We start from the raw sequence: 25279 nt of genomic DNA, 5'->3' as shown, positions 1-25279 counted from the left end.
TATAATGTACGGGTTCCCAGAAGGGTTTTACATGGATCACAATACCAATATATGACACACACTATTAGCGTTAACAGATAATGTAAGAGTATGTGTTTTTTTAAAAACCTTTTGCAGTACTGCACACAATTCCACTGGTTGCACGCGTAACTTTGGCTCTTTCGACTAAACGGTATTGATACAATTCCAAAATTGCGACTGTGCATTTTTTATTTTATACAGGTGAGTGGGGCGACGGTTCTCCACTGCTGGGCGCACTTTCAGTAATAGCTAGCTGGTCATCTGGCTTCTCACGTGATAACGCTGTCAGCGAGCGAGGCTGAGCTGGGCGGAGTGGTGCGGCGACACGGATTCTTCTAGCTATCTGCTACGGTGGGGGATCGAGCAAGACGGAAGCTACGCTCTGTCTGCAGGAACGAGAAGAACCGCAAACCATGCCAGTGAACGCCAAAGCAAGAAACGCCACGGCCCCGAGGGTCTCGAAGACAGTGTCCTCGGTCATTTTTCTCAGCCTGTTGATCTGTATGTGCGCCACTAGAGCAGAGGACAGCGGTATGGACAATATTGTGACCGAGAAGAAGGCTGAGGAGAGCCACCGGCGGGACAGTGCCGACCTGCTCATATTCATCACCCTGCTCACCCTCACGATCCTAACCATATGGCTTTTCAAACATCGCCGATTCAGGTTTTTACACGAAACCGGACTGGCTATGATATACGGTGAGGAGCCCCGTTTTCTGTATGTGGAAAATGACGAAGTCATTGTTTTAGCCAGCCTGGTGTCGATGCGCTCTAGGTAGCTAGCTGTTTTCCAGATAGACGCAAACATAAGGTAATGCTAGCTAGGTGATTGTAGCTAAGTAGAACAGCCGGCAAGCTAACTAGCTAAGCTGTCACTAGCTATGTAGCTAGCTAGCTAACCAAAAGTGGAGAATGTGAAGTGAAGTTTAATGGGAAAGTGGGGCCTCGGAAAACGCCGTGGTCAGGGTAATTGCCTATCCGAGCTGATTGCTCAGCTAAGTAGCTAGCTTGTTAATGATAGCTATCAGTAGTTAGCTAGCTACCTTGCCAGAAGTAGTAACGTTACAGTCATAGCAAAACCCTGCAGCCAAAGTGATCGATTATCTGTACTTATTGCTCAGCTAATTAGCTAGCTTGCTAATGATAGTCACCAGAAAGCAACTAACTAGATTTGTCTGTGTAACTGCCTTGCTATACTCACTACTACTGTGAGTTGATGATTTACAGTTTGTTGTTTTGAATTAGACTGCTAGTCAATCGTTGATTAGTCTGCCAGCTGGATTTCTTTTCATTACTAGTAAGTCGTCATCTAGTTCACGATCTAGCTTTCTTTCAAGCCTCCTAGGCAATCACCTGGGTTCTGAGCTTCGGGGAGACATCTAATCGCACAAAGTTGCGAAAACGGATATATCGAGGCCAAGTCAGAGGTTAATCATTGTTTTTTGCCTTTTAGTTGTGTAGGCACATAAATAACGTTAGCCAACTGGGTTAACTAAAAGTTTAAGCAAACGAACCTGCTTATCAGGGGTATGATACAGCTTTGAAATGAATGATTCGTGAATTAAATGACCCGCCTCCCCAGCCAGGACTGAAAGGTTATTGCAAGGAGCAAACCTGTTGCAGGAAGTGACAAAGCGCACTTCACAAGGTGCAAGCTTCACGCGACTGCACCTCATTGGTCAGAACTGTGTAGCGATAGTGTTCCACCTCCATTGTTAAACCCTTTGATTATCAGGGACCTTCTGTTGCGTTTCAGTGGCCTGAGAGTCCTTTTTTCAACAGGTAGACGGAAAGCTTTGGGAGAAAAGAGCAAGGCACGCTCAGTAATCTGATTAATAAGTTACACTGTAATTAGGCTTTCCTGATGAATGGCATATTTCCTAATACTGCAAATACACGGTGCAACCCTTGCTTCTGTGGAAATACACATCCTTCTCACGGTCACAGCTTTGCACAATTTAATTTGAACTTTTTGAAATGTTGTATTTCCCATCAAAACTAACAGGTCTACTGTTGAATGCATATCCTTACCTGAGACACAGTGGGTCTGCCTGAATTGAAGTGGAATCACTAATTGGCTAGGTGTCTGCCTCAATATTGCATGCATATGCTCTGAGTCTCATCACCTTTGTCTCTGCACGTGTGTCCTCAGGCCTGCTGGTGGGCGTGGTCCTACGCTACGGTATCCACGTCCCCCGGGACATCAACAACGTGACTCTGAGTTGCCACGTCAATGCCAGCCCGGCCACGCTGCTGGTCAACGTCAGTGGCAAGTTCTACGAGTACACCCTGAAGGGCGAGATCAGCGCCAACGAGGTCAACGACGTGCAGGACAACGAAATGCTCAGGAAGGTAGCGTGTCAAAAAGGCTCCGCTGTGCACTTTCATGCGCTCTCATTTGCCACAGACATTATTCCCCTGTTGCATGTTGGGCAGCAGTGTGACAGCTCGTAACTGAAAGATTGCTGGTTCGGTTCTGAGAACAACAAAATTCAGTTTTAAACAGGGTGGCAGTGTAGCATAATGGTAAGGAGCAGCACTTGTAACTGGAAAGTTGCTGGTTTGGTTCCCTGCTGGGGCACTGCTGTTGTACCTTTGGGTAAGTTACTTAACCCACCATTTCCTCAGTAGCTATCCAGCTGGATAAATGGATCAAATTATAACTTATATAAGTCGCTCTGGATAAGAGCATCTACTAAATGACAATAATATAATGTAATGTAATGCAATATCTACTCCACCCATGTATAAATTAACAAACTTTTGTTGGGCATAGTGGAGTTCCACTTTCCTTATGCCCCTGTCCTTACACAACCTCAAATCTGTGGCTTGCCTCGCATGAAGATCATATATCCTTATACAGCGTTTAGCGTCCGGTTACATTTCATCATTGTGTAATGTGTATCATTAGGAGCCACATTGACTTGGAGCTGTGTTCTTTCATGTTTTCTTTGAATTTCCTTTTATGTCTGACATCTGATCTGTTTCACCAGCATCATAAGTCAACTGCCTGCCCCTACATGGCAGATATTAATATGGCATTATGGAGAGGTGCTTGGAAATTTCTTTTTTTTTGAGTGAGGGCAAGCTTTTCCTTTCCTTTCCCAGTGAAAGCTAGCTTGAAACATGTAACTGAAGGAGACAGCCTGCAACCACCCATGCAAATCTGACCTGTGTTTAAAGATTTCTGTGCGTTCTGACGTTCTCAGGGCAGTGTGATTCTACAAAGCAAGTTTTGAATAACAAAAGTGATCTATAAAAGTTAATTTTCCATACCTTTCGTAACATTTTGTAACGTTGCTTGAAGTAATGCAACATAACAAAATGAAAATAGCCCTCAATGGATGAAAAAAAAAATTATGAAAAAAAAACTATGATCCCTAAATCTGCAATGAAAGTACTGACTTCCACTCTCCCTGCTATTGGCCGTTTGGAGTGTCATTTGCAGAAATTGTGGTTAGGGAGGCTGCCATACCTGAATATAATGGAAGCACGACAAACTACCCCCCAACCACCCTTACTCTGGGCCAGTATAAACATAGCAATACCACCTGATAAGGTGCAGTACACTAATCAGTAATAAGTAGCCCATCTTCCGAAGCTGCAGCTCTGCAGCAACCACTTTCAGCTGACTGGAGAGGAGCTCCATGATCTGCTTCACTAACTACTAGGGAAGCCTCCTTTGGCTGATTTTGGTTTGTACCTAGCATAGAGAGTGATAGAATGCAACATTTATGTAGGTAGCTTCTTTAGCTCAGAGAGCGCTGTCAGATTTCCCCCTCCACAGAAAACCTGCTGGAATGCAGTGTATGACTGAGCTGCGGTACTGTACGCATAACTTTGTTAGACCTTTGCGTTTGATTTAATTTGTGTGTAACTACATAACGACAGTGATGATCAGGTGAACAGAGCAAATACATTCCCTCTGTCGAGAGCTCAGAAGTGGATCCAGGATAGGAGGTTGAGTTTGTTCAGATCACCTGACATATCAGTGGAAAACAAGACAGTACTGGAATACATTCCAAAGTACCAGATCCTGTTTGGAAATCTAGACACTTCACATCTGGGTAGGAGGAGCTCCAAAGATAAGACTGACTTCCTGATTTTTGTAATTTTGCAGAGGAAATACATAATAAATACCTATTTCCTCACAGGCAGTGGTAGTGGCTTGAGCTTGCAAATGCATCTGGATTCAGAAGCATGTTGATGGTGTTGAACAGCCTCTCGGGACTATGGTATTTGGCACTGGTTGGCCTGGAGTAATTGCCAGCCCTAGCAAGCCTTAAAGCAGAACACTACTGATGGAGTAATACTTTCACTTTGCCTTCTAATGCCAGGGATTCCCCAGACTCTCTCTGTCTGGTATCTTTTCCTTTTCAGAACCAGGTTATCTGGTTTGAGTCAGGGTGCATTATTGGAGGAGGAGACAGTGAGATCCCAGTGTGGTGCAGGGCCGTGTTGATCCAGTGTATCACAGAGTTGCATTACAGTGATTGATTGCAAGGTCAGCCGGTGCATTTTCCCGGGGAGAGACAAAATCCAAAGATAGAGTGGATGAAGGCTGCTGTGTTGAAGGATAGAGATGTCTGTGGGTTGTCTGTCTTTTCAGTCTGCTAGTGATAGGGCAGACAGAATCAAAATCCAGCCATGAAGCACTCTGAAAACTTTAGGTCAGACATTGGGACATGTTAAACCTCCCACGCCCTTTTGTCAGGGAGGAGGCCAGTGTATTACCACCACAGTGTCCGCAGGTATCAGGGAACGAGCCTCCTTCAGAGTGAGGAAGTACCACATCAGTGTGGTTGTGGGTCAGCCAGTACGGATTCGAAATCACTCATGAGCAGGGTGTTATTTTTGGTGAGGCAATTTGCTTGTCATAAAATCAGAAAATTCTAGTTGGTATTTTCTGTCTGAGATGCCAATGGATAATCACCACATAAACACTCTGAATCATTTGGGGCTGTTCTAGGTTTTTACATTAGGAGATTGTTTGGCAATGCTTGCATTCTCCTTCTTTTTTTTCCACCAGCTCTTGGTTTATTTGAAAGCGCTGTAACCAATAGCAGTGGGTTCCAGGAAAGAGAGGCGTTATCAACTTCCAGCACCCATGCTTCTGCCAAACCAAGAATGCCAGTCTGAAAGTCACTTGTGTTGGTCATGCATCGAAAGACACTTTGTGCCGGGGGAGCGGGGATTAAGCGGAGGACTGGGCTCTGTCACACTGGTTCTCCTTGTGGGGCACAGGAAAAGTTCACTGACACTTAATGTGCAATTTTAAAAGAAGCGTGGCTGAGACACAGTGGAAGGGACTGCACAGCGTTGCATTTTGCGGGTCTGTGGGTGTGCTGTGAAACACCTGTGGACTTCAGTATTCTGAAAACAACAAAATTCATCTTTAAACAGGGTGGCAGTGTAGCGTAATGGTAAGGAGCAGCACTCGTAACTGGAAGGTTGCTGGTTTGTTTCCCTGCTGGAGCACTGTTGCTGTGCCCTTGGGCAAAGTGCTTAACCCAGAATGGCTCAGCAAATACCCAGCTATATAAAAGGATGACACCCAAAATTGTAACCTGTTGAGTCTCCTCTGGATAAGAGCGTCTGCTAAATGACAGTAATGTAATCTAATGTAAACACAGTCAGCCTAGCTGTGGGGCAGATTGTTTCATGCCTGAAAACACTGCCATTGTTAGAGTGTTAGATAAGGAGGACACAGGGCATGCATGCCGAAAGGTGCAGAGCTCAGTTGGTTAGCTAACGATGAACCTCAGCAGGTAAAGGGCTCACTTAATCAGTCAGGCAATGTGATTCATTTGGAGTGATGGTAAATCCAGATGGAGATTACTGAAAAAGCCAGTCAAACCACTAAAAATGCTGCATCAGGAAAAAAAGGTCAAAATTGTTTATTAATGATGGCTAAAAGCATGAATAAAATTTGAAAGTGTTAGAGGTGGTGTATTTAGAGACTCGAGAGGTATACTCTCCTGTACAGGAAATGTCTTGAGTGAAAACAAAAGGAGGGCCAGTGTAAATGACCTCCCTGAGGATTTGTATGTTCCCTACACCTGCGTGATATCGATTACACTACAGAAGCCGACATCTCTGGTTCCTCAGAGGGTGGCTCCTGGCAACAATCAGGTTTGCATGTTAAGTGCTGATACTAGGTCTTGATCTAGATGTTAACCTGATAAACCTGCTGGACTGTAGTCAGGGAGGTCCCACAACTCTCCGCGTCTCATACAATGTGTAACGTAAATACCTGCATTTAACAAACCGAGCTAAACAAACCTGCCAACTACATTGCAGTGTTCAGGTAATTTCATGCAAATGGCTAAGGGTGAGATGCGTGGTTAATTTTTTTCCCCTTTTACTCTATCTCCCAACCCTATTTACTCCCATCTGGGACAATACAGACAACCAAATTGTTTTATTGTAAGCTGAATGCTTCTTGCTGGTTGTAAATGAGCAGAATATCCTCAGTAAGTACTCGTTGCATGGGCACAGTTTCTCACTGCAGAAAAGAATTGCATATTATTACATAAAATCACAAAGTCATATTTCTCATCTTTCATTTTGGATACCCACTTATTTTGGGTAGGTTTGAGAATTTAGTCATTTCTGCAGGGAGGAAGAAAATGTTTGAGCAATGGAAGATGGAGCGGGCCAGTTTGGACGTGTAAGTTCCTGTGGCTGCTGTTTGGTCGTCTTATGCTTTTTTTCCCTTCTCAGCTGCAGACATACGAACATCAAAGCTCAGGCATGTTCGTTCTTAGTCCCTAGAACAGGGGAATGCAAAACTGAGCATATTATAAGAACTGCATTTTTTTTTTCCCGAAATCGTATTTTTGTTCGGGAATAAAATTATGACACACCTGGCAGTGTTGGGTGATAGGGTGTCTCCACAGTGCATTGCACACCTGATACTGCGTATTCCACAGGTTGTCATTGTGTTGTTGACAGGTGACCTTCGACCCTGAGGTGTTCTTCAACATTCTTCTGCCACCAATCATTTTCCACGCCGGCTACAGCTTGAAGAGGGTAAGTGTCAGTTGCTTCAGTGCAAAGTGTCAATGATCAGACATATTCATTGGAAGGAAGGACAAGGTTAGATGAATTCTTCTAACATTTAGGATTCCCAAATATATCTAGTAATATCTTTTTAAATTTAGAATAATAATTCATCCTTTGTTCCTCATAACATGCTGATGATGCATGGTCAGATAAATGACAAAGACAAAACTGATTAAAAAAACTGTAGAAAAAGGTTTTTAAAACTGCAGAAATGTTTTGATAACGGATGAAAAATTATTCAAAGCTTAAACTAGTCAAATAACCAGATGATGCATTCTTAGTGACAGACCGAATTTCCTTTTACTTATGTTCTTGTGTTCTTTTTGATTCCTCCAGAGGCACTTCTTCAGGAATATGGGGTCCATCTTGGCCTACGCCTTTGTGGGAACGGTCATATCCTGTTTCATCATTGGGTGGGGCTCAATTACCATTACAGCACAGCAATGAGTGATTAGACATGGTCTTGACTTGTAGATTGTGGACCAGTGGACCACTAGTTGTCACTCCCTCCACAGTCTGAAGGACAGTGTAAATCTGTTGAATCATCGTAGAATGGCATCTGTAAAACCTGTACAGCACAGTGTCCCTTTAGAACAAACATTTCCCATCCTCTGGCAGTTTTGTTGCCTCGGATCCAGTGAGAGAGACTGCGAGAAGGTCCGTCAAAGTGTCTTGTACCTGTCCTTTCCCTTAGGCTGCTGATGTACGGCTTTGTGATGCTGATGAAGCAGGTGGGCCAGCTGGGCGGGGACTTCTTCTTCACTGACTGCCTGTTCTTCGGCGCCATCGTCTCTGCGACTGATCCAGGTACCTGCACTGTGCCACCTGCACCAATCGCAAGACCATGCTTTCCTAATAAAAAAACAGGGTTGTCTCCGATCATTAAGTTATTTATTGTGTTTCCATCTGGGCTGACAGAATACATGCTCGGTCCCTTCCACGAGGTCTTTCAGCTGATGAATTCTCACTCTCACACTGCTGCTATGTATCTGCTGTCAGAGGAAGCCTAGGTGTCAAGTGTCACATGCCACCCAATTCTGAGCGAATTTAAGTTGATTGGCCTGTATTACAAGAATAGGGTTAGAGTTAGTCTTACTCCTCTTCATTCTCCTGCTTCGTCTTGCAGTGACGGTCCTGGCCATATTCAACGAGCTGCAGGTGGACGCTGACCTGTATGCTCTGCTGTTCGGAGAGAGTGTCCTGAACGACGCTGTCGCCGTGGTGCTGTCCTCGTGAGTCCTGCGTCTTTGTCCTTCATCCGTCAACACACACAGGCCCCACCACAGCTTACTGCCGTAGAACACGTCTTGTGCAGATGGGGCCAGAATCCTCCAGTCAGTAACTCACAGATGCATCCAAAGACAATGGAACAGAAGCGGGAGGTTCTCGCGCCGTCTGCGTTGCTATGACAACTATGGAAGGTCTGTTCTAGAACACGACACCTACAAAAATGTTCATTGTGAGCCAGAAAATCACAGAACAGTCTTAGCTTCAACGGTGGCGCACACAGAACTTTCAGTGGGAACCACACAGACTTGGATATCTGGTCCACATATACAACATCTTTGAGTTGCATCGTGCCCAGTAGCAGCTCAGCTGTTAGTGTCATATCCTGTTCAGCAGGACACTCAGAAGCTAGTTTGATGCACTGCACCTCAGTTCTGTTCTTTTACAGAGCCAGCAAGGCCCTGCGATAGCTTTGATTTAAAGTAGACTGCTGCTGTACTTAGTTTGCTTATGCACAGTAGGTACAACACAGATTCAAACCCACACACCTACAATAAGAAATGTGTCCCTTTCGGCTGTGCTTTGACCTGCGGCTGACCCAGGAACAGCATTAATGTGGACCATCTCTCAACACGCGTGACTGCGAGACTGACCCTGCCGCCCTGTTTCCCACCCGGGAATTGTTAAGTTGTTTTCAGAATTCTTATTTATTACGGGAAACGCAGTGGGCTGGGGGTACGTGGTCCTGAAGTGGCCCCAAAGTGGATAGTGGGTGTGGTGGAAATGTGGGCGACGCCCTCTACTGGGTGTGCCCTCCTCCCAGTGCCTGCTGTCTCACAGAACATGCTGGGTGACTTTGTGTTGCCCTTGCATTGTTGCAACATGCAAAGTGGATTGCAAACTGTTAGATTTTAGATAAGAAACACTTGATAACTTGGTAACGCTGCTCTAACACTGAAGCCACCTGAAGCAGGTTTGAACTGACTGTGAAACCTGCAGCAGTTGTTAAAAAAAAAAAGCTTTGCAAGTGTTTAAAAGTTTATCTGCAGTCAGGAGAGAAGGTGAATTCCAGAGGGCTATGTGTTTGCGCAACATGTAAAGCCTTGAAGGGAAGCATAGATTTAAAAAAAAAAAAAAATGACCAAAGTGACACGGAGAGATCTAACACACTCATGAGTCTCCAGGTCCATTTACAGATACCTGTCCCCTTCCACTGCTTACAGATGAGAACAAAAAGACGCTTCTGTTGTTGGGCTTACTACTGTAGCTTAAACTAAAAACAAATAAGAGAGGTGGTTACTGTTAGGTGTAAAAGTACATTAAGCACTCAAGGTCAAAAGGTAGCCAGCTGTTGAGTGGACACTTCATTGGTGTTAAGAAACTAGAACTCACGGCCAGCTGTAAAAGTGAGAATATTTAGAACCTGGGCAACTGAAAGGTAGCTAATTAACTAGCTTATTTTTTTTCCTCTTAACTTGGTTATCTACTCATTGTTGTTAGCAGCTTTTTGGAAATCATTTTTCAGCCTTTTCATTCATCGTAGGATGGTCAAGACTACCGAAATACATTCTGTGATATTTGTTGGGAGAGTCTTTTTAATGTAAAAATATATACAATTGTTGGAAGAACCAGTATCTTGGTGTGAAACCAGTGATGTTTTTTGTCAAACCCACTCCAAACCGCCTGCTCCGGAGGACAGACAGGGAGTGCTTTCACACATGCGATCAGAATTTGAATGGTCCTCTGTTTACTGTCAGAATGCAGAAGCTGTGGCTCAAAGAGCAGCAAACAGGTTGGATTTGACCGATGTGCAAGCAATTTCTCACACCTTTTTTTTTTTCCCCCACTTCTCGGTGATAGGTTAGAATTCAAATGCCATACGTGAAGGTTCTGTCAGACATATGTTACGATGTAGTTTCTGAGGCTGAAGATATGTGAATTTACTGGTTCGGACCGGACGCAAAACAGTGAATTCCATGAAGCATACGCATGGTATGTATTTCCAGGAAAACTTGCCTCGGAATGTAATGGTTGTGAAAACATTGGCTAGATGTTTCCAGGTGGGATTTTGGCAAATTTATGCTGTACAACATTGTAGGAACAACAGGCAGGACTTGATGTTCTTGTGGTTTGGAGGGCAAGGCATGACAAAGTCGCTGGCCCTGTTTGATGACATCATAATGGTCCAAGGCACCAGGTATGGAAATGCTGGCAATGCAGTATGTGCAGACATGCTGGTAATGCTGTTAGCATGGGAATGCTGGTAACGTGATATATGCAGACATGCAGGTAATTTCCTGCTTGGTGTGTTTGATGTGGATTGATGAGGTTCACTGTCTGGTCCCCTACGACTGCAGCCTAACAGCTCCTTTGCAGCTTCTCTCTCCTCTTTTCTGACTGATAGATATTTAAACACATTCTGTCCTTTCCGCACATCCTGTCACAGAAACATTTCTACTTGTATATGATATCTACATTTCTCAAGAAAATTGGTGAACCGCAGCATTCATCAAATGGATGTTGGGAGCATTGCTCAACGTCCAAGTGTTGAGCTTGGGAAGAATGGATATTTTTCCTCCCTTTTACGGTTGCAGGATTTTTGAACGCTGTAAGTGTCTCGCCAGGTTTAGCAGGTCTGTCAGAGCAGGTCCAGCATGCTTCTGCTTATACACAGCCCGTTTCCTCTCTTTTTGTAAGTGCCGGCGTAAAGTCATTCGTCTTGATCTTGAAGGGAAGCTGAGGAGGAAGTTTGGAGAAATGAGATAAAAGGTTTTAAATAGTCCCTAGTGAGAGACAGCTTTTGCATCGAAGACCCCAAGTTGTCAGTGGCGACGCATCTCCATGGAGACCAATGTCTCAGTTCTCAGTTTCTGCAGTTCCCGTAGTGCAGATACTGTGTTCTGTCCACCCGCATGTGTTTTCACAGAAATCTTTACAAATGTTTGAGGGAAAGGTATGGCATTTGTAATGAAAATGTTTTCAATTCAGGGCAGGGGTAGAAGTACCTTTTGTACTGGTGCGAGTAGCGTCCACTCATTCATTAAGGAACGTCAGAAGAGGGATGAGTGACTCCACAGTGTAAGTTTTACTGCTGGTGTATCAGTCCATCAGGAGCATGCTAAAAGGGGGCTGCAGCTCTTTTCACAGTTGCAGAAAAATTCTCAACTGCCTCTGATTTCATTTTTACATTTACATTTATTCATTTGGCAGACGCTTTTATCCAAAGCGACTTACATAGGTTACAGTTCTTTACAATGTTTTATACAGCTGGCTATTTACTGAGGCAACTGTGTGTTAAGTACCTTGCCCAAGGGTACAGCAGCAGTGTCCCAGCGGGGGTGGAACCGGCAACCTTTTGGTTACAAGTCCTGCTCCTTAACCACTGTGGCACACTGTCAACATTAGATTCCCTTCATTGTTCTTATGTGACATCAACTTCTCCCATGTATCTTGTCCAGTGAGCTTAAAGTACATACGGCTAACAAATGGAACTCTGTTTATATCTGTGTGGCACATTCTTAGATTTATAGATTTTTGATGAGTTCACTCATGTCAACAATTTAGCAACCACAGAGATCAGTCAGCTGTAGGTCCAGTCAGATGTAGGATCAGATGGGAGGCCTGAGGCTTCAGCATGCCATAATGTGATCTTTATTTTCCACTTAAGACACGTGCTGTATAGACGGCTTGCTCACGTCTGTTGACTTCAGGTGGCTGAATCACTGCTCTGTTGAGTCAGTATATTTTCCCTCGTGCTGAATTGCAGATGTCAGGTTCATGCTGTGCTCTGTGTGGTGTTTTCCAGGTCCATAGTGGCGTACCAGCCGGCCGGGGACAACAGCCACACGTTCGAGGCCATGGCCATGCTCAAGTCCTTCGGAATGTTCCTGGGCGTCTTCAGCGGGTCCTTCGCGCTCGGAGTGGCGACGGGTGTTGTGACTGCTCTGATATCCTATATTGGCGTCATGTGCGTCTCTCTAAGTGGCAGGCGGTCTTAGAGAGGAGATGCTGACGTAGGCCTTTCGCTGCTTGTGAGCTGGTTAAACCCGATCTCCTGACCTGGCCTGCCGTCTTGGGTCAGCCTCCTATAGCACGTGTCACGATAACTCGTCGGCTCACTACCCTGTTACCCAGTCATGTGGTGCCAGGACAAACATCAGAAGTCATGTGAAAGCATTGTGAGTCACCTCCATTGTGGCATCTGCAGAGTAAACTGCCAAGTATATACTGCAAGGTAAACAGTAAATTGCACAGTGTGTTTCCAGGAAAGGTTCTTTTGTGCTTTGTCACCAGTTTTGAGACAGAGAGAGAAAATTACAGCTGCCATTTAGGATATATTGTTTCATGTGTCTCAATGTAAAAGACCATAAACGACTTTATGAATGTATCAGGCTAGATTTGCTTATGATAGATGGGCCAGCGGTAACCGAAGCATGATTGTAAATTCCATGATTAGCTCTGAATTTGGTAACACTTATACTTTGGTGTTGTGTGTAGCCCACCTGACAATGATGAGGTGAAAGAACTACGTCTCAGTCAAAGAACCACAACAATCCCTGCAGAATCCGAGCTTCATTCTCTAGTTTACCAGGAATGTGAAAGCTGCTGTCTTCAGAGTATATGGTCATGTGATCACTGTTTATTCACAGTGGTTTTCATTTGCTGTTACTTTAAAGGGTCGATCATCTTTTAAGTCTACAGAGATCATATTTCAGTGCACCAAATGATCAGTTGTTCTCTAATTCTCACTTTCTCAAGGCAAGCTGTGGCCAGGTGTTGCATTTTAACATTAGCACCATGGCGAGAGTTGGACAATGCCCTCTTTCGCATCCCTTTAATTACATGCAAATGGGGAACAGGGCCGTTTCGTTCTGTGTTGCCGTCTCGGATGGCGGATGCCAAATGGCAGGAACACCTCCCTGAAAGTGGTGTACCCATTTTCCCTTTGCTAAAGAGTTTCATTTGCAATTCCATCAGGCTTTACCATCAGGAGCAACATTTATGCTTATTCAACAGTGACTTCTGAGAGCTGCTGTTTTCTTCAGAATGGTCATGCTCCACTGTAATGGGCAGGCTTAGCTATGCAGTCTGACGGCAAATTTTTGGGAATGCTGTATTCCTGTCGGCTGACTTCACATAGGGCTCTGTTCAGTCCTACCAGAGTGTGCCATATTCTGATCTTTACACATTTAAATTATGGTTAAAAATTATAACAAAAATTATGATTATGGTTAAATGATATTTTTGTCAATTTCATCCATAATGCTGTTTATGTAATGAAAAGAAACCTGAGTCATGCTTTGCTGTTTGATTTGTTCATGCAAAGCTGCTGACTAAGTGCATGACTGTTAGTTTGTATAGAGGCTGTAGTGTTTTGGGTGGACCAGGTCATATTCAGTGTCCCTCCCCCCATTACATCTCCAGTGGAGTATTGATTGACAGTTTGTCCCCTCCTTGACTCGGCCTGTGGCTCCGCACGTCACCAAGTTCACCAAGCTGCGGGACTTCCAGCTGCTGGAGACGGCACTCTTCTTCCTCATGTCCTGGAGCACCTTCCTGCTGGCCGAGGCCTGCGGCTTTACAGGTAACCGCCGCCCCACAGGTGGACTCCGGTGGCCCTCGGTTCTCCTCTGAGGGAAGGGTGCTGAACCTAGCCTGGAGTGACTGACACGCCATTAACACAGGTGTTCTACATTATGACAGGGTGCTCGACTCCGGTGTTCCCTCTGTCCTCAGTACCTTTGTCCGGTAGCTTCACATGCTGTCTGCATTACTGTGCTAGCTGTGGATATTGTGTTGCAGACTATGCCCCTTAAAGAATGTTCATAGCATGGCAGCACATCTGGACACTTACAGATTCAACATGGGGAGTCACAAGACTTTCAGTGTGAGCGAATGGAGCTGGCTGTCTTGTCAGTATGTAGAATGTGTATAGCTGTAACACCTGATGGCGCACAAATTTGAATACGAGAGCTATGGTAATTGTTGACATCATTGCAAGAAAAAAAAATTACAGATGTGATGTTCTCAGGTTTTCACAAATGATGTGCTGTGTACCATGACAGCAGGGAAAAGCAATTTGCATCATTGGTAGTATTATTTATACACAGCTGCCCCTGATTTCGGTAATGAATGTAATTAATATTGTTTCCATAAATATGGCTGTCACGCACCAATATTGTAACACATAATAAGAGTGAATGTTTGACATGAATAGACAAAAATATTACAGGGTGATGTGGATGTGCTGTGCTTTTGATAGTGAATCAGCTAGCTTTTCCTCACACAATGACCAAAACCACCAGCAACTGCTTTTGCACTGACTGATGCCACACTGTGGCACATGGTGTGCTTTCTGGCTGGGCCAGTTAGTGGGGGGGGTGTCACCCTGTCCCACGCTCCCTAACATGCCCCCCTGTTGCTTGTGCCTGCAGGAGTGGTGGCCGTGCTGTTCTGTGGCATTACACAGGCTCACTATACCTACAACAACCTGTCCCCAGAGTCCCAAGACAGGACCAAACAGGTAACCCCCCCACCCTCCAGACTCCCCCTTCCCAGAGCTCCCCCTTGGAGCAATGTGCTGCTCTCAATGAGGATGAGCTTGTAGCTCCCATGCCTCCACTGCATACCCTTATCGACTATTCCCCACACAGCGGAACTGCATGCCCTGCATGTATGGAAATAACTAGTAATTTCATGACACAAACTGTTATTTCATAAGCAGTTCTTGGTAAATGTGGATATTGTATATTATTTAAAACCAATGTTAAATGTCATTGTACTCATTGCTGTGGTCAGAGCCAGACCCTGCACATGCTTAAGGGCTTCATTGATAAAGTAGCACTTCTTCCCCTGGTGTTATAAAGAGGTCCGATTTCACTTTACTAATGGATATGTTGTGCTGGATCTCCTGTAGTTGTTTGAGCTGCTGAATTTCCTGGCGGAGAATTTCATCTTCTCCTACATGGGCTTGACACTATTCACCTTCCAGAACCATGTCTTCAATGCCACCTTCATCATTGGAGCATTCGTATCCTTAACGCTGTGTCTGTGTGTGTCTGTGTGTGTTTCTTTCTGTCTGTTTGTTTGTTTTATTGACCTGAATATTGTGGGTGAAGAAATTGGTATATTCACTGTGATTTGAGCAGTGTTCTATCTCAGACATTTTCTGGAACTACAGGTATCGGGCCCTAGATGAGCTGCCTCCACAGTGAACTTGTAGCCAGCGTATTGATGTTTTGAATTGCAAAGTCCCAGACGGTGGTTTTTTTAGGTGGTGCTCCAAGTGTCCACACTTCCTTGACTGGGTTCCCCTCCCAGCTGGCTGTGTTCCTGGGCAGAGCGGCAAACATCTACCCCCTGTCTCTCCTCCTCAACTTGGGCCGCAGGAACAAGATCAGCCCCAACTTCCAGCACATGATGATGTTTGCAGGTGCGTGGAGGCCCACGTCCGTTAAAGGGGTGTGAATGCTGGGGTTCAGTGAAGACAAGGCACCCATAATGAAGCTTTTCCTCAGTAATTCTCTATAAAATTTGTTGTGAAAAGGGTTGACCCAGAAGGCTTTGGGAACACTGAATATGCACTACAGTTCAGTGCAATACAATAATTATGATGTCTCCAGCCACCTGATAATTTGTTCTGCAGTGTTGCATAGTGGTAAGGAGCAGGGCTCGTAACCGAAAGGTTGCTGGTTCAATTCCCTGCTGACACACTGCTGCTATATCCTTGGGCAATGTATGTGAAGCACAATTGCCTCAGTAGATTGCCAGCTGTATAAATGGATAACATGAAACTGTAACCATGAAATGTAACATGAAATGTAAGTTGCTCTGGATAAGAGTGTCTGCTAAATGACTGTAATGTAATATTTCAGTGCCGGTATATGAAAGGGCTCATAGTTTTACCCTCAAGATGCTGAAGTGGTGCCTCTGATTCAGCTATTACGCCAGTGAGTTCAGGGACTAATAAAGCTACCTTATTTCAGCATCTAGTTCATAGAATATCACAGTTGATGTCACATTGGTGACAGCTAATGCCATTCGCTTTGATTGTATCTGCACCGTTAATCTGTTTAATGGCCAAACCCCACAGACTCAGACAGTATCTACATTTTTACAAGCAGTGACCTTCGCCAAAGACTGTAATAAGATGCTGTGCTCTGAAATCTTGTATGTTAGGACTAAAGTAATTAGATACATTTTGAAGAACTGGGGCATGTGCAGACCTTGGTGCATTTTGCTCAGGAGGAACACGCAGCCAGTCATCACACAGTAAATATGCACAAATATGCAAGAACCCAGTATTACATCTTTAATGTTTTCACAGACAGAGAGGGCTTAGTTTCACTGCATTTAGGGGGACATTGTGATAGGCTCTGTCAGTTTGACAAACTGTGGACACTGTCCAGAATTCTAGAAACAAAGTGGTTGAAATGCTGTTGTTTTGTACAAAAAGGCACTGATCCAACTGAACACATCAATCACAGCAGTGATTGAGCAAATTTGCAGTTGCACAGTGAGTGGTTCATTTCCTGACAAGTCCCCCCCCCCACCTTCTCCTCAGGGCTGCGAGGGGCCATGACCTTTGCCCTGTCAATCCGAGACACGGCCACATACGCCCGGCAGATGATGTTCTCCACCACCCTGCTCATCGTCTTCTTCACTGTGTGGATCTGCGGTGGAGGCACCACCCAGATGCTCTCCTGTCTGCGCATTCGGTGGGTCACAGGAAGGGGTGGGGTCTAAAAGAAGGGGTGTGGTTTAAAAGAAAAGAGGGTGTGGTCTAGAGAAGGGGTGGAGTCAGGGAAGTATTGGCTTGCTCACAGTCTTAGATTAGGAGTGGGCGTTGCTATACGGTGGTGTAGTGGTTAGAACAACATTGGACTACACACCAGATGGAGTGTAAGAAGATCCTCTTATTTCAGCTGCTGCTGGGCTGGGCTGGGAAGAGGGAGAGTGGCATTGCTGTTTGAGACGTGTTCACAATTTCTTTGTCAACTCGTTTGGCATGTGAGTCTGATTTAAATGCATTTGTGTTTTTGACAGTGTCGGAATGGATTCAGATCAAGACAGTTCGGTAAGTGGGATTAGTTCAGGTTTGGTCATATGTTGTCTGAAGGCTGATTCACTTGGATGCTTAAGCAATCTATAAAACCTTGCTCATACATTGTCATGCATACAGATGTCACTTGGGTGATTTCACAGTATGGAACATAATTCCCTGTTAATCACTGCTTTCCTGTTAATGAATGTGTTTGTGTCCTCGAGCAGATCAGTGTTTCAGACGGAGCAGAGCGAAAGAGCACCAAACAAGAGAGCGCTTGGCTGTTCAGAATCTGGTACAACTTTGACCACAAGTATCCTTATTGTCATTCCCAACAACAGACAGCAGGGGGAGTGCCTGTGAAATAATTGCTCTGTCTAGTCTAAAGATAACTTCATTCAAGCAGCTTTGCTGTGACTGCCTGAAAGCATTTTTTTTTATCTATAGAACATGTGTAGATCACTTTATTCTTATTCTTTATTCTTATTGTCAAAAAAACAATATCATTTTTACTATGAAATGCCGGCTCTCAGTATTGGTGTAAACAGTTTTGTAGTGATATTTTGAGGATCCCCAGAGTCACCATTGTATGTTGTATTACATTATTGGCATCTAGTAGATGCCTTTATCCATTTATATGGCTGGATATTTAGTAGGGAAATTGTGTGTAAATACCTTGTCCAAAGGTATAACTGCAGTGCCCCAGTGGGGAATTGAACTGGAAACCTTTCGGTTATGAGTCCTGCTCCTTACCACTATGCTGCGCTGTGTATGCGGTATTCCTGTGTCCGGTTGAGCCCTTGACTGTAGCCCCTCCCAGTTACCTGAAGCCGATCCTGACGCACAGCGGCCCGCCCCTCACGGCCACCCTGCCGGCCTGCTGCGGCCCCCTGGCACGCTGTCTCACAAGCCCTCAGGCCTACGAGGTGAGCCCACACATTCTCATGCATGCAGCTTTGATCATTACATTACGTTACATTACACTACATTACTGGAGTTTAGCAGACGCTCTTATCCAGAGCGACTTACATCAGTTACAGGTTTTTACAATGTTGTCCATTTTTACAGATGCATATTTACTGAGGCAGTTGTGGGATAAGTACCTTGCCTAGCGGGTAATACAAGTAACAGGTGGTAGGGGTTGGGGATTGAGGTGGAACTGAGATGCAGCCTGAAGAGGTGGGTCTTTAGTCTGCTTCGGTAGATGGCCAGTGATTCTGCTGTCCTGACCCCCAGCGGGAGTTGATACCACCATTGAGGGACCAGTACTGACAGGGATCGTGTCAGAGAGGAGTGACACTGTCAGGATGGGGCATCCGGTTGATCCATGATCATATTACTGTCATTTCTGTGATGAAGTCGAGCATTACCCACCCCTGCATGTCTCCCCCCCCCTCTCCAGAACGAGTGTCAGCTGAAGGACGATGACTCGGATCTGATCCTGAACGACGGCGACATCAGCCTGACGTACGGCGACGTGACGGTCAGCACGGACGGTTCGGGCGCCCGCGTCAACGCCGCGTCCTCAGTGCCGGCCTCCGACGACGCGCTGGACCGCGAGCTGACCTACGGCGAGCACGAGCAGGTGATCCGTGGCACCCGGCTGGTGCTGCCCATGGACGACTCGGAGCCGCCCCTCACCCTGGCCAGGATCCCGCCCACGAGAGGGGGCGAGCCGGCTTGAGCGGCGAGCCAGCCAGGAGGCCGACAGACTCCGCTCCTCGCTCCTCTTCTTTCGTCTCTCTCCCCCATCCCTCCTTATGGATCACTGTCTCTCTTTTCTCTCTTTAATTTTTCTTTTTTTTTTTTTTTAATATAGTTAGCGCACCTTTAATTTTCTACCTCGCTCTTTTTCGTCTTCCTTCCTGTTACCGTCTGTGTACTACTTACAAATATTTATTTATTTATTTATTTTCATACACACGCATTTTAAATGTTTGCTTTGTTCATGCCGTCCGGGTGACGTGTCAGTCGTTGGTACCATAATATTAGAGCATAATATTAGAGCATTGGGACGGGTCTGTAGACAACATGCGTACATGTCCAAATAAGGTCACCGCAAACGACCTTAGTATGCTGCTTTCCTCAGCCAGTATAGCAAGGTGTAAAATAACTGAAGCTGCTGTTCGTTTGCCCCACACGGTATGCATGCTTAACAGAGCTCCTTATGTGTTGAAGGTTATGAGGAGTTTGGTGTTGGGTGTGTAGCTTGCCTGTACGTTCCCCTCTCTCCTCTTTACTTGTAGATGTCAGCCTGCCTTGTACATGTGACAGTGTTTTCGGAGGCATGCCTTCTTAGTGGCTCTGCATTGCTGTACTGTTACAACCAAGGTACCTGACAAGTGTAGTTTTTTCCCCTGTAGAAATAACACACAGTTCCCTTCATCCGGCGGTGACCCTGATTAGTGATTATATCCTCCTTCTGAATTTGCAGGTTTGAGCTTTTCTGCCTGTAGCTGTATTGTAACGCCATGCTGTTAGTGTAACTTGCCATAGGTCTTGGATCTACCGTATCAGCCTCTGACTGTGACATTAATGAGGGTTTTACACCTTGTTATATAACTTGATGTTGTGTGCTGCAAAAAAAGTAAAAAGTTGTAGTCCTAAGGTAGGAGACTGGTACCATTTTATTTTGTGTGCTAACGTTTTTCAAAAACGGAATACTTACAGCCTCAAAAATATTTTGTATTTAATTTTGTAATTGTGATTTACAAGTACTTTAAATGGTCTCAGCAACTGTAACTCTTGTACTCAGTATTTGGAAAGGTCACCAGTCAAAACCAAGCAGTCTGGAACGAAACCAGGCCGAAGGCACAAAAAAGGCAGAATAAACTCTTGAAGTGTGGAGACTTTTATTTTGTAAATTCCAGACTGTGTGGCACTGATAAGAGAAAAATAAGGGAGATTTATTACAGCGGTTGTGGGAACACAATACCTTTAGCATTAATGTTTTGAATAGGAAAATAACTGAATTCATAACAAGCACCTGAGGTACCGGGAGGAGGAATATTTTTATTTAATCTCATGTGAGGTGGTACTCTGTTTATTTTATTATTATTTTCCACATTTTTCTATGATTATTTTTATTAATTATTTTTTATTAATAGCATGATCTGCCTGTTTAGTTCACTAAGTGTCCTAGTCTTCAGCTGTCCTTTTGTACTTGTGACACCAGGGGTGAGGGAGATTCTTGCTTGAATTGAAACTCTGTGGTTAATTCCAGCTCATATGTGTCTAAGTGTGGAGTTGGCAATTGATCTGGAATTGCGCCATTTGGGAATTTAGCAAGTGGAGTTGGCATTGATAGAAATGGAATCATTATTTCCTCTGTTGCACCGCATTGCCTGGAAACCTTTACTCATCAATCACTTACTAGGTACAAGCCCATGGGACAGTGTGAGAGATTTATTTAATATTTATGGTGAAAAGAGCATCATTAAAGCCATAGTGTAGTTTTGGAAGATCATTTCTCAATGAAGAATATAAAAAAATGCTTATCTAAAATTTCTTTAAAAAAATTAAAATAATAGTACGTGTTTTTTACATTAATCTTATGTTTGGGTCAAAGAAAAAAGGCCAAAGAGAAAATCAACATGTTTTATAATTGTGAGTTGCTAAAACTATTTTACTGTACTTGCCAAAATGAGTGCTGTTGATTGGAGGTTCCACTGAATTCAAATGTGGGATCAGAGCTGATTGAGTTTAAGGAGATCATCTGCAGGAGCTGAATTGTGGGCGAATTGCTCCTAATTCTGCCCTCTCTCATTTGTTTTAAGAGAAATTTGCTATGGCTCATTGCCTTTTGTCTTTGTTATTGCTTGGTTATCTTACTTTGAGAGAGTTGTTGCCAACATGTACAGGTATAGTGAAGGGTATGTCAGTTGCTGCACTGACTTGCCTTTAACTTCTCCCAACTGAAAAACAGTAAATGTTTAATAGCTGTCACATATATGAAATTTCTGCTTATTCTGCATGTTGAGATTTTTTATTTGAAGTCAGCGCTACATGAGCTGATTAATGTTTGGGGTCAAGTGGTGTGCAGAGTGTTCAGATGTTACAGGCCTCTAATGTCTTGAATGGCAACATTGTGTAATGTGCAATTTGAAAACAGGAAATTAAGTACAGTGTAGCACAATAGCACAGTTTCCAGAAAAGGAGCAATCTCTCACTGTATTGGGACAGATATTCTACGATGACCAGATATTCAACTTGAGTGGGCCTTCTGGCCTTCGTGTAGGAGATTACGGTTGGTAACCAGAGGTGTCAGTGTTTCTGTGCTGACTGTGGATGTTCTGTTTTGGACCACACTCCTTCAAGAATGTTCATAACAAGCCAGCAAACGAGAACACTTTTAGCTTCAGCAATGGCAGAGACAGAACTGTCAATGTGAAGCACACAGAGTTGACTGTCTGGTCAATAAAATGGAAAAAATCTGTAGTGTTGTGTCAGAATCTATTTCTGAATATACCTTTATTCAGTAGTGAATCAGCTTTGTACTTTCCTTTGGATAGAAGCCAGTACCCTCTGATGTAACAGTAGCACTGTGGAGCAGGGCGCTCTGATAGGATGTCGCCCTGGTAACGCAGTAGTGGTGTGGAAGGAAGCTGGCTGTGATCTGGACACATGGAGCCGTCCACTGTGAGGAAGCACACCAATCAAACTGGAGAGGGCAGTGAGCCGTTACGCCTCAGCCATTTGATTGGCTGATCGACAGAATGGTTGATTGATTGATTGATTGATTGTTATCTCCTGCCATGCAGGAACTTTTGATGGAGCATGTTTTCTCCTGATTTTTTTATGAAGTATCTTGACAATACAATGTGTTTGAAGTAGATTTTATTTCTAGCATTTTTTGTGTGTGATGGGATGAAGATGTTAACATTTGCACATTTTTGTTTGGCTTAAATTTTCTTTTATTTTGCTTTTTTTTTTCCTGTTGAAATTCATGTACTCAAGTGTCTTGAAGCTGCTGTACAGGAACCGACTTAATTTATGTTGCTTTTGTCAGGGGGAATTAGAAAATGAAACAATCCTAGACTAGTGGTTCGAAACACTAATTTTTTTTGAGATGAACACCTGTGATCGCTGTATGAAAACTGAGAGAGCTGAGAGGCAGCTGAAGCCCCTGTAGTGGTTTGAGAAGGCTGTGGAGGTGAAGCACCTCGCTCATGGTCGCTGAAGCTTTGTCCTGTGCTGTCAGAGTTATTGATCTGCAGTACCTCCAGAGGAGAGTGGCTGTTGCGTTGTCGTGATTATATGGGCTAGATCACTGGGAAACTGGGTCTGGTCCTACGCTGCGCTCCTCATTTCAGACTGTTTTTGCAGTGAAACTCTGTTCTCTTCTCTATGCACCTTCCCCACTGAGCTGGAATGAGTTTTACTGGTTCAGAGCAACTGTCAAGATGTGTGATTTATGGTTGTACCTATTGTATGTTGTACACTGCATCAGTACTGTAGGAATAACCACCCTCCCTAAAAATGCTGTTGTAGCAACTCTGAATTTTGATGTTGACCACTTACAGCAAAACTAAACTTCACCCCCAATTGTTCTGTCCCCGTTGTTTGAACTTTGAATCTGACCCCAGTCCTTGAAACCACCTGATCCGTGACACATGGTCAACACTGAAGTTCGGAGGATGGGCAACCTGTGTCCTATTCCTTCCTCTTCTGGTACATGTAGCATCTTTGTGCATTTCAACTGCAAATGAAGTATGTAAGGTAGGTCAGTTAAAGATTGTGTGTAAGTGAGGATTTTTTAAAATTCTATTTTAATATGTCACTGGTGGTTGCTTGCACATTTAGATATAGGAACCGCAGAAAGTAGCCGAGTAAGACTCTGGGGGTCTTTGTTTTAAGACTACAGTGGATTGATGTTTTTTTATCAGTACTCAGCTGTGTGTCGGACTCCATGTCTGTGCTACTTCCTTTCTATTTAGTGCTGCAGTTACCGACTCTATTGACACCACTGTAAATATCTTCATACGCTCATGCGCATTGAATGGTCAATAAAAAGAACGCTGTGCATTTCTTTAAAAAGTCTGCCCATTTCAGTGTGTTTCTTTGTTCAGTATGTGTTTGGAGTTTTATCCTCTCAGAAAGATCAGTCAACCAATAAAGGACCCCCCCCCCCCCCAAAAAAACTCATCGCAGTGGTGCCATAAGTGACTGGAAAAGGGAGAATGTTACTCGTCAATAGTTAACAGCCTGTTCCAACTTGGGTAAAGTAGCACTATGATTTCAAATGCAGACCCAGACTCAGTGTCAGCTTTTAAATACCAGCTGGATTAAGATCTGGTTCTGGGCAAATTGTTCTTCCCATTGTTGATGAGAGCATGCCCTCCTCCTCACCCATTGCACAAGCCCCCCCCCCCCCCCCCCCCCCCCCACACACACACACACACACACACACACACATTCTCAACTCCTTATCTCAAAGAGGAGTAACATCCCTCATCCTATCTGTTTGGTTCAGGCACCCCCCCCCCCCCCAAAGCTAAATGAAGTGGTGTGCACTTAAACAGAGGCGTGTCATCACTGATGACATCACTGACTTAGCTTTGACTCCTGCTGTGCCCTCTGAGGCAGGGTCCTGCTTCGGTCGTGGGTTTCTCCATGCCCGAGGTCGGAGCTGAGCTTTTTCACACACGCCGCCCGTGAACTGAGCTCATCCCCGAGAGGGATCAGGTGACACGCTCCTAATATGGGCACAGTTCTCCTCAAGAATGCGCCTTTGTCAAAATACTGGTGGGCGGAATATGAACTTCTAAGGGCAGCGCCCGGCTGTGCTCGCTCCTGCTTTCTCAAGCCCTTTCTTTCTTTCTCTCCTTCCTGTCTTTGCCAGAAATTTTCTGTCTGCAGGGTTTAGAGCTTTCACCGAATTGCTTGTGGTCTGGAACTACACCTACTGGGAAGAGCAATGCCTTCTTGCTGTTAAATTCTACAAGGTTTGACGGTTGAGCTCTCTGTAATGCTTGAGCTTAGCAACCGCTTAGTATCTACCAGGCCAGAGTTAATACAGGAATCATGGAAATAACAGCAAATACAAAAAGGCCCGCACCACTGTGCCAGCAGTCGTCTGACAGTGGAGGGCAGAACACCCATATCCTCCCTGAATATATAAATGTTGCTTGGCTCCCTCCTGGACCATATCTTATACAACTTGATTTAAGCTTGATTTACTTGAACAGCATGCTTTGAGTCTTTACCTGTCAGCTTACAAAACATGGAAAAAACGTCTGGAAACTGAAAGCCTGTGCTACTGTGTGGCCCCTGCTGTGAGCCGCAACTGTGCTATGCCAGTGATGTAATCCAGATTGTATGTGTTTATAACAATGTTCTGCTTACTTCAAAACGACACCTTCTCTCTGATGCAGGATGCAGTGAGAAGAAAATGATCGATCTTCACTCGTCCTGTGAAGATAACCAGGTCAGTCTCAGTTTCTCCTTCTCCAGGGCCCCAGCGGAGAGCTGCCCTGGCCATCCTGTCTCTTGCCCCGCTGTGCAGTAGCCAGAGGCCAGACATCTATAAAACCCTCCAGACAGGACAAGCTGCTAACTGTAATGGAAAGTAGCAGGATAGAATACCTTCCATTCTGTATTTTGTTTTAAAGAGGCTGTCATCTTTTTTGTCTTTTATCACATGCAAGGACATGGTTTGTGTGCCTTGAACGACATGTCATTAATTTGGCTCAAATAACCTGGGGGGTTGCAGGGGGGGGATTCTAAAGACAGAAAGGCATCATGAAACAAACTGCCAAAGTTTTCATTGTAGGGTTGAATTGACTCTCCAGCTCATGAAAGCCTCTCCAGCCATGTCTTTAAGAGACCCCAAGGACAGGGAGGAGGGTGTGGCCTCCTGTTCTTCCTCTGTGGTGCGGCCCTGGCCCTGGCCCTGGCCATGTCCCCTGTCATGCCCTTGGGAGC

The 25279-nt window shown here is 44.6% G+C and overlaps 1 protein-coding gene across 1 annotated transcript; it reads left to right on the top strand.

The window, feature by feature from the left end:
- Positions 1–172: 172 nt before the first annotated feature.
- LOC118791396 (sodium/hydrogen exchanger 6-like) lies at positions 173–20382 on the top strand. The gene is made up of 16 exons (XM_036548744.1): positions 173–720; positions 2174–2373; positions 6976–7053; positions 7423–7499; positions 7781–7893; positions 8213–8318; positions 12119–12260; positions 13792–13897; positions 14748–14836; positions 15230–15343; positions 15634–15745; positions 16877–17030; positions 17359–17389; positions 17584–17669; positions 18177–18282; positions 18759–20382. The coding sequence occupies exons 1-16, from the start codon at positions 435–437 to the stop codon at positions 19038–19040; spliced, it is 2082 nt and encodes a 693-aa protein (XP_036404637.1). The 5' UTR covers positions 173–434; the 3' UTR covers positions 19041–20382.
- Positions 20383–25279: the final 4897 nt, after the last annotated feature.

The sequence above is a fragment of the Megalops cyprinoides genome, chromosome 16, assembly GCF_013368585.1.
Source record: "Megalops cyprinoides isolate fMegCyp1 chromosome 16, fMegCyp1.pri, whole genome shotgun sequence".
NCBI classification, from domain to species: domain Eukaryota; kingdom Metazoa; phylum Chordata; class Actinopteri; order Elopiformes; family Megalopidae; genus Megalops; species Megalops cyprinoides.
Note: the sequence above shows the minus strand (reverse complement) of the source record. Positions and strands in the feature narration are given on the sequence as shown.

What these genes read in the sequence shown, in the direction of transcription:
- LOC118791396 (XM_036548744.1), top strand. Translation starts at nt 435, where the DNA reads ATGCCAGTGAACGCCAAAGCAAGAAACGCCACGGCCCCGAGGGTCTCG. An exon ending in CGGGTGTTGTGACTGCTCTG is followed by an intron (nt 12,261 to 13,791) that starts ATATCCTATATT and finishes GTGGCTCCGCAC; the next exon opens with GTCACCAAGTTCACCAAGCT. An exon ending in ATTCAGATCAAGACAGTTCG is followed by an intron (nt 17,390 to 17,583) that starts GTAAGTGGGATT and finishes GTCCTCGAGCAG; the next exon opens with ATCAGTGTTTCAGACGGAGC.